General features: G+C 42.5%; 1 protein-coding gene across 6 annotated transcripts in view; it reads right to left on the bottom strand.

Moving 5' to 3' along the window:
• KIAA0586 (KIAA0586 ortholog) overlaps positions 1-14,694 on the bottom strand; it is a 108,904-nt gene that overhangs the window by 88,581 nt on the left and 5,629 nt on the right. For 5 of the 6 annotated variants that reach the window (XR_002103841.1, XR_002103840.1, XM_019550901.1 and 2 more), the window contains exons 3-10: positions 12,966-13,035; positions 12,086-12,260; positions 10,092-10,319; positions 9,771-9,942; positions 9,139-9,327; positions 6,879-6,999; positions 4,470-4,614; positions 1,226-1,267 (exon numbers count right to left, since the gene is read on the bottom strand). Coding sequence is in view for 4 of the 6 variants with exons in the window: in XM_019550901.1 (XP_019406446.1) it covers positions 1,226-1,267; positions 4,470-4,614; positions 6,879-6,999; positions 9,139-9,327; positions 9,771-9,942; positions 10,092-10,319; positions 12,086-12,260; positions 12,966-13,035 (1,142 nt within the window). In the remaining 2 variants the exon portion in view is untranslated. The remainder of the gene's footprint in view (positions 1-1,225; positions 1,268-4,469; positions 4,615-6,878; positions 7,000-9,138; positions 9,328-9,770; positions 9,943-10,091; positions 10,320-12,085; positions 12,261-12,965; positions 13,036-14,694) is intronic. The other variant, XM_019550903.1, reaches the window with a different exon arrangement.

Here is a 14,694-nt window from a genome sequence, read left to right as displayed (position 1 = left end):
GGTTGGCTTTTTCCTGGGCGTCAGTTGCCAGTTGTCCCATCTGGTTTAGCAGGGGTCCAACGTTGCCCTTGCTTTTCCTCCGGCTCCCCACATATCTTTAAAAGGACTTTTTGTTGTCCTTGATGCCTGAAGCTAGTTGCAGCCTTGGCTTTCCTGGTTTGCTCCCTGCAGGACCGGACCAGCGCGGAGTAATCCTCCTTGAAGGTGAATCCCATCCTTCATCCTTTGTAGGCTTTCCTTTTAAGCCACAGGAGGTCCGCTAGGTCCCTGGAGAGCCAGGGGGGCTGCTGTGCCTTCTTATTATTATGGTGGTGGAGAAAGCAGCTGCTAGGAACAAGGGGCCACTCCTTGGTCCCAGTCCCCTGCTCCTGGCTGCTCAACCCCATACCTGTGCCTGATCCCCAGCCACCTGCCTCCCCCCTAGCTGCCTTCCCTCCCCCACACCTGTGCCCATCCCCTGCCACCTGTTCCACCCTGTCTGGCCTTTTCCCTGCTCGCCTTCTGCTACAGCTCTACTCTGGCCCTGGGGCAGTCAGCAGCAGCAGTGGCTCCAGCCAGCCTCAGCCCAGCCTGGGAGAAACAGAAGTAGCTTCCAGCCAGGCCAGGTCAGAGCTGGAGACCCAAGATGGAGCAGAAGGTAAGGAGAAGAGGGGGCAACTGGGGAAGGGGCAGGCTGCATGGTCTCCCTGATGCTCCCCACAAGCAGGTCTCCTTCATTTCCCCTCAAACACACCCCATCTCCCCTGCACTCCCTCAACTGTAAGCCCCTCCTCTGACAAATGAGCCAAATCAGTCCCAAGCCTGGAGCCAAAGCCAGAGCTGAGATGCCACCTGCCCTGGGCTGGTATTCAAATTCAAGCAGAGACCCCCCGTAGGCTGATTTGAGGGGAGGAAACCTTGTCTTAGATTCATGTAAATATAGTAAGCAAAACAGTTCTCAAACTTTTGGGACTTGAGGCACCCCTCCATTACTTTTGTGAATTGAGAGGTACCCAATTTCAAAAACTAATTTATGTATTACAGTGCTTACCTCCTTGTGGAGGGGCTGAACAATACCTGTTGGGTTCAGGCAAGGACAAGCTTGAGCCTACATTTACTTAGCTTATCAGCTTATCTCCTCACAACTCTTAGCACCCTACAAAGGATCTGGCAGCAACTCATGTCCTGGCTGAAAATCATTGGTTTAACCCAACAGTTTTGAAACATTTTTAAAAAACAACTATACCTTAACAAAGTCATTCATGCTCGACTTCCAGGTCTTTGCTTCCTGAACGAGGCAGAAAAAAAAGCACAGAGATGAATATATTTTGATCTAAAAATTCTAGAGAGACTATGGTATGACTAAACATCCCAGCATCCTTCCTTTGGGCAAGAAGAGTGTCCTCAAGCTCCATCTCCTGCATCTCACCTCAGCTTAGCAGAACACTCTAGTTTCAACCCTACTTCATTTGGAGTTAAAGTGAGCAATACAGCTAACTCATCTCAGCACAGGATTACACAGTACAGGATTAGGCACGTATAGTCCATACACACTCCTGAGCAGCAGCTCCCCTTCCTCTTTTAAACCAGATATAACATACATTTCTTCATCTGCTCTCTGTCCTTTTGGCACATTCCACTATGTAAACGTGACTTACTTCACTAAGGCCCTAGCAGATATTAATTTAAACACAGTATAGAAGCTGAAGGATTTTTATTCCAGGTCCCATAAAGGTCACATGTCCTGCCATGTTAGATGTTCAAGATCTGGCATGACAGGATGGTAATTTTTGGGACATGGGATCAAATTCTTCAGGTGTAATAGTATGCCCAGACCTTCAAAGGCTTGCTGAAAAGCCCAGCATCGGCTGCACACAAGCCCTTCCAACTTGCCAGTGCTCCCTTCTTGCTAAGAAATTTAAGTGGGGTTGCAGGCAGTCCAACATTGGGATGTGGCTCCTGAACTGGGCTCCCTGAGCACCCTTTGACATGCCACAAGTTCAAATTAAAGTGTGATGCAAATCATCTACTAAGATGTTCCACATTAAATGTGCAAAACCTCGGTGGCCGATTTGACATTTCTATTGTTCGATAAATTGGCTGAATGTGTAGCACATTATAATCTGTTGCACTATTAACATGTTAATTGTTCAATAAGTGTAACGCCTGCAAGGGGTCTACGCTTACTCCTTGCTCAGCCTCCCATTGCTTCCTGCTTTCCTATCCTGTACAGTAGTGTTTCCCAATCGGTGTGCCACAGCACAGTGGTGTACCATCAGAAATAAACAGGTGTGCTGCAAAATTTTGCTGCAGCAATGAGCTAAAATGAGCTCATAAATATAGAGATCGGGAAAGCCTTAACAGGGCTCCTGCAGAAAAAACAAGATGCACAGGATCACTGAGGTGCTCCAGCCACTTGCTGTGGCTCAGGGAAGGGGAAAATACAGCCCACAGGTTGATTCTGGCCCGTGAGGCCATTCTATCCAGCCCATGGGGCCCCTAAAAATAAAGCCTCGCAGGCTCCAACAACAGCAGGGCCCACCCAGCCCTGCCCCTCAGCTGGAAGCCCCAGCTGTGGATTCTGGGCTGGGAGCACGTGACTGCCCTGGGGCAGGAAGCTCAGGTAAGTGGGGGCGGGAGGACCCCGGGCAGGGAAGAAGCGCAGGGGGGGAAGCGGTCCCTCCCTGCCCCACACCCAGTGCCCTGTGCTGCAGTTGCTCGCAGCCCACATGGGGCTGCCTGTGCCCGCTCTGGACAGCCCCATGTGGGCTGCGAGTGCCTGCAGCGCAGGGCTCTGTGCATGGGGCAGGGCCGCTTCCCCTCTGCACTCAGTTTTTCCCTGGGCTCCTTCCCTGCATGGCGAAAAGTGGCCCTGAGCTGCAGGCACTCGCAGCCCACGCGGGGCTGTCTGCAGCAGGCACAGGCAGCCCCAGGCAGGCTGCGAGTGGCTGCAGTGTGGGGCACCAGGCATGGGGTGGGGAGGGGTGCTTTCTCCACCCCACTGCACTTAACACCAGCTTGTAACCCAGCCCCACTGCTAGGCTGGCAGTAGGGCAGGTTACAAGCTGATGCTGAGCACGGGGAAAAGTGGCCCCTTGCCTGCCCCATGGCCAGTACCCCGTGCTGCAGCCACCTGCAACCTGCCTGGGGCTGCCTGTGCCTGCTCCAGACAGCCCCGCGTGGGCTGCGAGTGCCTGCAGCAGGGAGCACTGGCCATGGGGCAGGCAAGGGGCCATTTTTCTTGTGCTCAGCACCAGCTTCTTCCCTGCTGGTGAGCAGGGGGTCAGGGCTTTGTGCTGCCCCCCACCTGTACCATGGGGCTGGGGGGCAACTGGGTGTGAGCAGGCGGGGAGCCAGCGGGAGCATGGGGCCCAGACCAGTGTCCCGGGGCCAGTGCTGGCGAGGCCCAGAGTAGAGTGGCAGGAGTGCAGGGCCCCAGCTGGCAGGGACTTTATAGAACCCAGCCAACTCCCCACCCTCCCGACTGGTGCAGCCCAGCCCGGCTCCACAGACCCCTGCCAGCCTGTGCCCCGCTTTGGGCCCCACTGGTGCTGGCCCTGGAACATTGATCCCAATACGTTGGGACCTTAGTCCCAAGATGGTGACCAGGGGGTAAGGCACCTGTCAAGGGGCAGGTCTACCCATGCAGCCCTCAACAGCCTGCCAAAACTGGGTAAGTGGCCCTCCATCAAAAATAACTGCCCACCCCTGCTGTGGTTTCTATCTCAAAGCTGTGGCTTTTATTTCAAGTGACTGGAGAAACAGCACCTTTGAAATAAAGGGTGCAACAAGCTGCTAATTAAGCAGATTGCAAACCACCCAGATACGAATGATGCAGGTTCTCCTGTAGTTCCAAAGCACTGCTGAAGTCCTGGCTCTCACATTCAACAGTAACGTTCATTGTTTTAATGCTGCTGCTATTACCTTTTGGTCTGGCCTTTTTGTAACTGAAGCAGTGCTATTGCCAAGGCCCTATGGACTGCACAATAAACCAGCTCTCAGTCTTGGAAATTAATTCTGCTAAGAATTACATTTTCTTTCTAGATGCAGTTCTGGAAACCAACACTATTCTAAATCATTTCAGCACTGACTTTTAAACTAATAAGTACCTATTTGGCTTAATTTCTATCTCCACTGCTACCAGTGCAGAGCCATTCCAATATCTAAAGTACTTATTTTGCAGCAGAAGAAACTTATTTGTAACACTTCTAGCAGCACATTGGAAATTGGACATTTCCCCAAAAAAGTAATTTGTAGATTGGCAGCAGTGGCCCTATTTCCAGATATCAGACAGCAGCATTTCATTTTTTAAAATCATGACTTCATAGTTGTTAGAGGATGGAAGGGACCTTACAGATCATTGGGTCCAGCCCTCCTGCACTTAGGCAGGAAAGGTTGCTGGAGTCAGATGACCCCAGCAAGCTGGGCATCGAGACGCTTTCTCTTATTCTAATTGTTAATTGTTCCATCAATGCAGTCCACCTCTTTACCTGGAGCATGCCCTGCATCTCTCTTTTCAATTGACCAAGATCTTGAAGTAGATTGTCTGCTTTCTTCACTGTCTTCTCAACTGGACTGAAATCCTGGGAAGGGCCTTCAGAGGCAGGGAGTGAGCCCGTACACTGGACGCCAGACCTGCAGTGAAGAATACACATTACTAAACTCTCAAAGCTTCTTGATTGACTTTAGAAATAAGTGTGAGGCAAAGATTTGTTAGGGCGATATCTTTTATTGGACCAACTATGTAACTGGGACAAAGTTAGACAAGTTTTCAAATGCAAGAGATACTTTGTCAGGTCTCCTTTAGAAATAAGTCTCATCTAACTAGAGTGTCTGAATATGGATTTAAACACTGCACAAGCTTCAAGCGCTTATTCAGAAAGGCAATTATTTCTTCCTCCAGAGGTCTTGCCCAATTACACTGCTTTTTGTGCATAGCAGTTACAGTGTTTTCCCTGGAAAAACAGCAGTGATTAAGTCAAATCTACCCTGTGAAATCGAGGCAATTTAACTATATAATTTAAATCATCAAATGGAAATCCTTGATTTAAGTCATCAATTTCAATCAACTTTTTCAGTTGTGCTTTATTTTTCTAACAGGTGCATTCCTGTTTGGAATAGACACAGGCATTAAAACATGAACATTTACAACTAAACAGAGCCTTTATGCTAAATTTGATGCAATGTTTTGCTACATAGGAGAGCACTTTATAACTAAATACATTTATCTGAGCAATTATATAGCTTAATATTTTCAGACTCATTAATTTTGCATTTTTAGTGCGTTAGAAAATGATAATGATTCTGCTCATTATTTATGTCAAGCTGCTGTATTAGGATGGTAGCCAGGATTTAATTAAACACCTAAAACAGCATACAAAAATATTTTTATTGAACAAAACCATCTGAAATGTTTTGGATATATAAACTTCTCCTAGCAAACCATTTTTCATATTGATTGAACAGAGGTATTAACTGTCACCAGGAAAGTAATTAGCACATAAGAACTGCCATTTACCAGATCATATCATAGGTCTATCTTGGCCAGTATCTTGTCGCACAGTGGCAGAGTGGAGGCTGAAAGGGAACGTAAACAGGGTATGACACCCCGTTTGCATTCTCCAGCAGTTAAAGTCTAGGAAGTTCTGATTCAGATGCTGTGCCCCTAACTCCCATGTTCAAAAGCTACTGATTCATCTTTCCTTCAAGTATTTATCCAGTCCCTTTTAAAACTCAATTTCCTCAACCTCTTGTGGCAATAAGTTCCACACTTTAACAGAAATTAAGTTCTCATTCACACAATACATAATTACTTTTGATTATTTCAAGTCAACCTGGGAAAAAATTCAAAACTGCCTTAATGAAAGTGACCAAAACACAGCTGCCTACTTGTGCAGGTCTCCTAAAACTGAGTTTCATTAGTTCCTTAAGTGGTCCTTTGAACAAGGATTAGGCAGATCTGTGTTTCTCCAGGCGCTGAAAGCAGCACATTGAAAACCAAGTCAATCAGATTTTGGGTAGGGATTACAAAACAGGGGTATGAGACCGCCCAAGGTAAGCTCTGTGGAAGATCCTGACGAGAAAAAATGAAGTCATCTCCTTGAGTCAGAGACTGGGTCCCAGCTTTGTGATAACTCTGGCAATCATTTGTACCAGTAGCACAAGTCCTGGATTCCACACCAAATTATGCCCTTAATTTCAGTTCCTGACCTACTGTGCCACATTTATAAAGCCATATGTCAAAAATGTAATGCTTTTCTTCCTTCCGATTTCTTCATAGCCTGTAGCCCAAGGTTTCTGATGGGTGCTCATGGATTCAGTATCTCTCTTTTTATCTGAATGTTTCAAGAGATTGTATAAATTTAAGCTTACACTTATTTTGTATTAATTTTGATTTTGAGCAGGTTCACTGTTTAAAAAGAAACATGATAGACCTTAGGTTCAAGATAATATAACCAAAATTTTAAAAGGAAGTCTGAGAGGCAGGTACCGGGCCTCATGCACAGCAGCCACAAAATTGCTCAAACAGGGTAGCTGTCGATTTTATTGCCATAAGCAAACCCTGCTGTTGACACAGTGCCAGCGTAGCTGGTTCCAGGTGACTAATTTCCAACCTACTATGACCTGAGTAGGATTTCCAGAAGAGAGAACAGTCAGAGTGTTGTGCTCAAGAGATCTGGGCTGGCCCATGGTGGAAGGTGTTACCAGTTATTATTCAACAAACCTAAGAGATCATGGAAATGCAAAGATATCTTACAGCCACCACTGCTCCTCTTTCAGGTCCTCATAATGCACCCCTTCCTCAAACCCAAGAACCACGGTCAATATGTCATATATCTGTCCAAATCTTATTACAAATTTAAAAATCTGTGTGAAAGGCTGTAATGATATTTATTTACCACCCTTTTCCAGAAGGCCTGGTCTTTTGATTGGTATTTAATGATGCCTTCTCAGGAGACTGCATTTGTCTCAGTGGAGTTTCTTGAGAATTTAGAATCTGCTCCAGAAATTTCCCTCCACCTAGAAGATAAAAAGTTTACATTATGTTACCATTAAGCATGCATGGTACATTTTAGTGTTTTCTTTTCATTTCCAGAGGTAAATATTTAATTCACTTAAAAGCTAAGTATAAAACAGCATTTAATGAGAGCAGTGAGGATACTGCAATGAAAAACTGTAACACTTTGGTTTTCAAAAAGGTGTATTTTATAGGATCAAACCACATTATGCATAAAAATATTGAAATAAACCTGTATTCTTGTGAATGCATCACAACAGGGAAGTGAGACAATAAGTCAAAGAGGGGCACCCCAACATCACACAATCTTACAACTATAAAACCTAGCATATGAAAATACCATGTTTTCTCACAAATAACACACCCTGCAATATAACATACCCCTTGTTTCTGAAAGAGAATGAAGGAAAAAAGATCTCTCTTTGTAGTAACAAAGTAGCAGCAGCTTGGGAGCAGAGCCAGCTCATTATTCTGAATCCCAGATTTTACTTCCACTTTTGCCCCCCAAGCAGCAGAAACCCTTCTTACCACATTTCTCACAAATGAAGTGTTTTGGGATTTCTAGCAGCCCTCGTTGGGGGGGAGGGGGGGAATGAGCGCTGTATGTGAGAAAATATGGTATTAAATCATTTCCATATACTAGCTGAATAAATATATTTTATATTACAGGCATATATTTACAGATAGAGTGTAAGATTGACTCAAGAATCAAAAACAATGGGAAGTTTTAAAACTAAACAGCGAGAAGAACACTCTTAATACTGCTAATGCCATAACTACCAGATTCAGAGGAAGTCTTGTCTTCTAGAACTGGTGTTTATTTGTATTCCAACTGATATGCATTCATACTGATTCGGATAACTTTCTGATGATTGCCAGAAGCAATAAGTTCAGAGACTTGAAAGGATGGTACATGCTTGAAAATATTGGAAAAAGGAAGAGAGAATACAGCAGTAGAGAGCTGGACACTGTGGTAGAGACACCCTAATTTAAGCATTGTATATTCTAAGGATTGGAGAGCATCAAGAAGGAAATCTGGGCCTGCTTGCCGCTGATTTACAAAGAAAAAGCAGTAGTGTGAGCAGGAGCTAACTAAGTCCACACGAGCTCAGAGTGAGAAGGCTGGGCTGTTTCTGATGTCTTCTTCATAAGTCTTGTTTTCCCAAATCAGGGTTTGGGGTGGCGAGAGGGTTCCCCTCCTGAATACTTGCATTTAACAGAGAGGGAAGGATTTCCTAGGGTGATATTTTTAGTTGGGCCAAGTGCATAGTTGGGATATAGTTGAAACAAGCTTTAAAATGTAAGACATTCATCTTCAGGTCACTTAACAGAACATATTTTGTTGTTTCTGTTTTTATTATTTTTTTTTAAACAGTAGTGCTCAAAACTGAATTCTGTGTCACCAAATCAGTAGCAAGCAGGACCACCACACTGCCTCATTTGTTTTACACACACACAATATCTCCCTTCTTCCAACTCTGCCATCTATTTCTTTTCATTAGAACTCTTCTAACCTATCAAGTATCACCCCACCCTATATGTTCAAAGATACAATGCTTTCTTATGTGAAGCATATCACTTGAATTCTTCTTTTACTTATTTCAAATTGGTCTACCAGTGCAGTAATAGCTAAGCCAAGCTTTAAACCTGTGCTTCAAAATTCATGAAACACTTAAGATTTGTATCACACAAATTTTAGGTCCAGTCATTATTTCCTTACTCAAAGATCAGTAGTTTTATTGAAGGAAGGATTAACAAATAGGGCTTTGAAATATAAAATTCTCTAGTTCACTCAAATCCTAAACGAAAATATGAAACAGGACTGAAACAGACTGAACCCCATTAAACATTCTCTTTCAAACTTGATGAGGAATCTTCATTAGTTACTTCGTTCTTCTACTACAACAAAGTAAAGAACCTTGTCCAGAGTGTGTACAAGAATGGACAGCATTGCCTTAACTCAAGACATCATTTGCTGACTTCCCGCACTGACCAGCATACTTTCAGAAATTTCACATACACACACCCAATTTAGCTTTCAGAAAAAAGTGAAGATGATAAGTAATAAACAGCCCCCTGCCATGTCCATATTAGCAGAGGGCAAAACTAAAGCTGTCTCTGATACCTTCTCTGAGTCTTACCCATAATGCCTCCATAAGTTGACTTGGGAATGTTTTCCTTTTCTGCCCTAGGTCTCTCTTTCTTCGAGGTTTTCTGTACGATTTTCTCATCTTTTGATACAGGTTCAGGAGCGTGCCTCCGAGGAACTGGTGTCTTTAGAGGGGATTTCTGTGTATTAACACCATACCTTCCAAACTGACTTGGATATGCTTAAAGATTCAGGAAAAAATATTGAACACTTAAAGAACTTTACATTTTTCATCGTTTCATAAGTTAAAGTTAAATTTTTGAAAGGAAAACACATCTTTTAAAAACATGCAAAAAAGTTAAAATTGTCACAAAAATGTAAAACATTTCCACCAACTAGACAGGTTTAGAAGGGTGACCAACAAGGGTTTAATTCAAGATGTATGGGAAAGGTTCTACATCTCTCTCCCCCAATAAACTTCTGTCCTCAAGTGCAAATCCCCAGTAAATATAAAAGTGTCACTTTAAATTATGTACTACCTAACTGAAAACCCTCCTTATAATAATTTTAAAATGATAAAATGAGTTGTGCAAAAATACTTGTTATGTATTATGTACAGGATTTCTGAAAACAAAATTATGATATAAATAAAGCCAAATAACTGTATTAACTTATTTTCTTCACCTTGAGCAGGTACAGCATTGGTAGAAAATAAATCCTTCTGATGTGAAGATACTTGGTTGGGAACAGGTTGCCGTAGCTCCGGTTGTGTAGAAAGCTTTGTCATCAGACTTGAGGATGGTACATTTACTGGCTGGAACCCAGCTGTGTTGCTTGCCGAGTTAATGAAATGAGACTACAAGGAAAAGTTACAAAACGTATTTTAAGGGAGTTAGTCACCTGCCTAAAGTTTTGAGCATGCAATTATGCAGGCTTTTAGCCCCTGACTGGGGAAACACTACTTATTCTGTTATAACAAGAAAGTCCATGTTTTTGTGCAAGTACCTGAATATTCATTTGCTGTTGCTGTAACTTTTCCAGATGCTGAATCCGTTGTTCCATGAAAATATTCAACTGTTTTTCTAGTTCTTTGACTCGGTCATGACAATGGGGCCTCTCAGTCTTTAAATCTATTTGCTGTTCTGCCACACGTTGCAACTGCCTGTCTGTCTCCTGTAGTTTATCTAGCAGTGCTGAAACAGAGCTAACTTTGGCTTCCAAATCACTTTGAACCTTATGGAAAAATAACGAGAATCTATAACTCAGCTATAATATAGAGAGAGGTTTATCTATATAGTGTAAAACCAGAGACTAGAGAAAGCAGGTGCTAATACTAGCCCTATTCAGTCCCAAAACACCTCCCTCCAAGAAAGAAAAAACATACCCCCATATTAGCAACTCTATTTTCTTCCAGAAAGATACAAATAAATATAGTAATAATTAGTGCTGATTTAGTAAGGGAACACTTTCTATAAGGAACTTAACAGGTAGTGTCCATGCATGGCAAACCTTCCTTTAGCCAAATACAATGAATAAAATCCCCACTTAAGATGGGTAGTGAGTAATATTCATAGACTGCTAGAGACAAACTTTTAATGTAAACTACTGCTTGGCCAAAAAAAAAGAGAGAGAGATTTAAGTTAATCTATAGCTCCCCTCAATTTACTGGCTCATTATTTCTGAGACCACTAGCACACAAACAGATGAGATGGGCCACCTTTGAAATTAAAAGCCTAATTCAGAAACAAAAGAAATAACTTCTAATGAATAACAATGAAAACCTGAAAGAAATGGATGGGAAGAGAACAGTGTAAACAAGAAATGAACTTCAGTGACGTAGGGAGTGGCTTAGAGAACCCCAACCACATGGCAATGCTGGAAATGAATTGAGAACAGCCATCTGAAAGTCTGATTCTCAGTCATGGAGCAATCAGGCTCAACAAGACAATTCTTTCCAGGATTAATATGAATATGAACTGTGAGAAACCTACTTCCTGCAGGGCAGAAGATATATAAATCAGCAGAGGAGCAGGTGGCCATCCATGTATGTATTTGTACAGCTCACCATATCTGAGCACTTTGAACAGTAATTACCTGTGTACTGCAGAAGGGTTTAAAATAATTGAAGCACACAGGAACAGACATCCCCAGGGTCATACAGTTAATCTATGACAAAGCTAGGAAATAAGCACAGATCGAGCCCCAATCTACTGCTTTAACCACAACATGTATACTTTACTTCCATACTATATAGACCATGCCTGTATGTGAACCAAGAACTTCAGACAGCTGCCATTCTTGCTTCGTATACTGTGTGCTGCAAGAAGTTACATCCTATTTTATATGAGCTTCAAGCAAATTGATTTTTGTGGCCTTTTTTTTAAATGCCAAATAGTAACCACATCTTGTCTTGCTAGTAATTCACCTGAATCAGACCCTATATATCCTTTTTACATTCAGGCCAATGCAAACCTGGCTTTTCTCCTTTGGATTATGGCAGCAATTTTCACAGTAATATTGCATCCTATTATCTGACCTCTTTCAGGCTTGAACAGTAGTAGATTGCCAATTCTGTCACAGCCACATTTGTTTAAGCTTATAGGTTTAGGCCTAATCTCTTGATCATCCAGTTTTTACCAGGAGATTTACACCACAGACAAAAATTAAAGCAAAAATAAAGAGGATTTATCAACAGTGATGAAAGGCAAGTGATGGGATTTGTCCAAGAGTGCCTTGCTCTTCTACACTGAACTATTCATGGAAGAACAATCTGTCTACTTATACACAAAACACATCTGACCACATTAAAAGGCTGTGGCCTTCTGTCTCTCCCTGCTACACATCTCATTAGCTGCATCATTTGCAGGGCGCTGACAGGGAAGAAATTAGAAGACAGTGTAAATGAAAGAGTGGGGACTGCACTCTCAATCAACTCATACTAGCTTATTATTGCTACAGCTGAATACAACAAAGAAGTGATCTTGCCAGAAATGACTTACTTTAAGAAGTGGAGCTGTGGTAGCAATCGCAGCAGCAGTTGCAGCTGCTATGGTTGTAGCTGAATCAATCTTGCTGTGACCCGACCTGGCCTCTTGCATAGCACCATCCTTTTCTGTGGATGCACCTTCTAAGAGCTGTACTTTCACCTCCTTAAATACAGGAGCATTTTGGGTCCTATGAACACAAGATACGTTCCTATAAATAACATTATTCTTGTCCAATTCCATTTTAAAAGACAAGTTCTTCCCCATAAATTACCCACCATCTACTACCCAAACATGCACCTTTTCACTCTTCAAAAAAAGTCTCTTTAAAAAAAAAGATATTTCTTCTAAACCACTGACATTGAAGAACTATAATTTTATTTAAATCATTGTTTTAATAAGAGGATAAATATTTGTTACAAATGCACCATTTATACAGGCAAGTCTATGCAGTCATGACATAGATGCATTTAAAAGCTGGGTTTTTTGCCTATTTCACTGTTTTACTAAATTATCATATAATTTGACCTTAAGCACGTTTCGTAACCAGTCTAAAATCCAAGTTAAAACCTCCCAGGGACCAGGGTCTTGTATCTTTATTTATTTGTAAAAACATCTACATGCACTGGGCACTAAGTAAATGATAATCAGAATAATCCTTGCTTGATTTCTGTATTACTAAACGTAAAAGATTTTTATAGCATTAAAAACTGCATAAAGCAGTAAAAATACTGTATGGCAGATATGACACCATAACACTCATTCCTGAAGCTTAAACAAAATGCTAGATGAAGAGAGTACATAACCAATACCGTTTTTCTTTCTAGGAAGTTCTGAGGAAGCCAGACACTCTCTCACATACAGAAGCTAAACATTTGAAACTTTATCCACTTACCTGTGCTTTAATACAGCTCGTAAAGCCTCTTTCTGGCCAGGGGCATACTGACAAATAAAAGTGTCGCCTGCTATAAAATGAGAACATACTTTGTCAATTTAATTTTCAAGTCTCATTTTATAAGAATAAGAATTAAAAAATGCTATTTCAGCAAAACTTAAGAGGGCAATTTCTATGCATGAAAGCTAACTACACGAGCTACATTCTCCATTTCAAAATGTAGTTGTTTGCTTCACAGGTAATAATTTCAAAGTATGAAAAGACAAATATCAGGCACTGTGTAGCACAGGGCTAAAATGATGTATTGCATTTTAGTGGACTTTGAAAATAACTGTCATCTCACGTCAACATTTCAAGGTAACCCCTGAGGCATTTAAAAGGCTTCTAAGCTAGTGACAGCTTTGACCCTATGTGCCATAACAGAGACAGCTCTGCAGGAAGCTCTGTGCCCCCGGATCTGCATGGGGCAGGGCAGGCTCGGACCAGGGCTGTGCCAAGCTCTTCCCAGTGGGGCAGGGCTGTGCTCAGGCGGGCAGCAATCCCTGCCACAGCTTGACTTCCTGCACAGCCACTTCTTGCAGCTCCCAGCTGGAGGGGTCTGATACGCCATTCTAAGGTGAGGCTTTGTTTTCCCCATGATGAATAGGGGGAAAACCCGGTCTTGGAGCTGAACAAATTAGTATCCTGAAAACCCCTCCAGTATCAAATTTCTGTTCCAAAAACAGAAACATACAGAGTGTGATTAAATAACTCCTTGACCTTCTCTTTAACTTGGTTCTAACAAATACACACCACTTAATGAGGATTTCTCAACTACAATTACAACTGAGGCCTCTCAATTAGCCAGCTTTTAAGTGCATTCGGTGTGCGCCATGGTGATTTTACAGCGTTCCTGCTTCTTAGTCAAAATCACAAGCTGTACCAAATCAAATGCTTTACAGAAGTCTAGGCAGGGAGGGTTGTTTGAGTAGATGTGATATCTTTTATTAGACCAGCTGAGTAGCTGGAAAAATGTTCGTAGCAAACTTTTGGCTAGTCACCCTTCATCAGGCATAGGAAGTCTCTGCTGTTCTGAGACGCCAAGGAATGCGAGAAGCTAAAAGTGTGACATTCTCTCATTCCTTGGCGTCTCAGAACAGCAGAGACTTGCTACGACTGAAGAAGGGTGATTGAACCCAAAAGCTTGCTAAGATTTTTTTTTTACTCAGTTGGTCTAATAAAAGACATCTACCCAAAGAACCTTGCCTACCTATGTCCTACCAATACAACTACAACCAAAAACCTTATATAGACGTCTAAGCACATAACACTGATAGCATTCGTTTCTTACAATTTGATCAAAAAAAGAGAGAATTGTCATGCTCCTAATGCTGCTGAATTTTATAACGACTTGTTTTTTAAAAAAAACAAGCATAAGGTTCAACTTTCACCCATTTAATTAAAATACATCTCATCATCACTTCCCCAATACCAACCAAATTTCATTTGGAAAATATACCATTTTCCATTGAAAACACATGCAGACACACTACAGCAATTACTGACCTCAGGCTAACATCTTCAGGATACAATTTGCATGCTTTTGAATGGGCACCTCTGGGCACCTCAGAGACGGCCACCCAGACGGAGCCCATGGCCTCGGGCTCCACGCAGACGGAGCCCCTGGCTCTTGGCTGCGGGGGCTGCCTGTCCCTTTTTCAGGCTCTGGCAGCCAGGAGCATGGCCACCT

This window comes from Crocodylus porosus, unplaced genomic scaffold (genome assembly GCF_001723895.1).
Source record: "Crocodylus porosus isolate Cpor-Errol unplaced genomic scaffold, CroPor_comp1, whole genome shotgun sequence".
NCBI classification, from domain to species: Eukaryota; Metazoa; Chordata; order Crocodylia; family Crocodylidae; genus Crocodylus; species Crocodylus porosus.
This window is presented reverse-complemented; position numbering and strand designations above follow the sequence as displayed.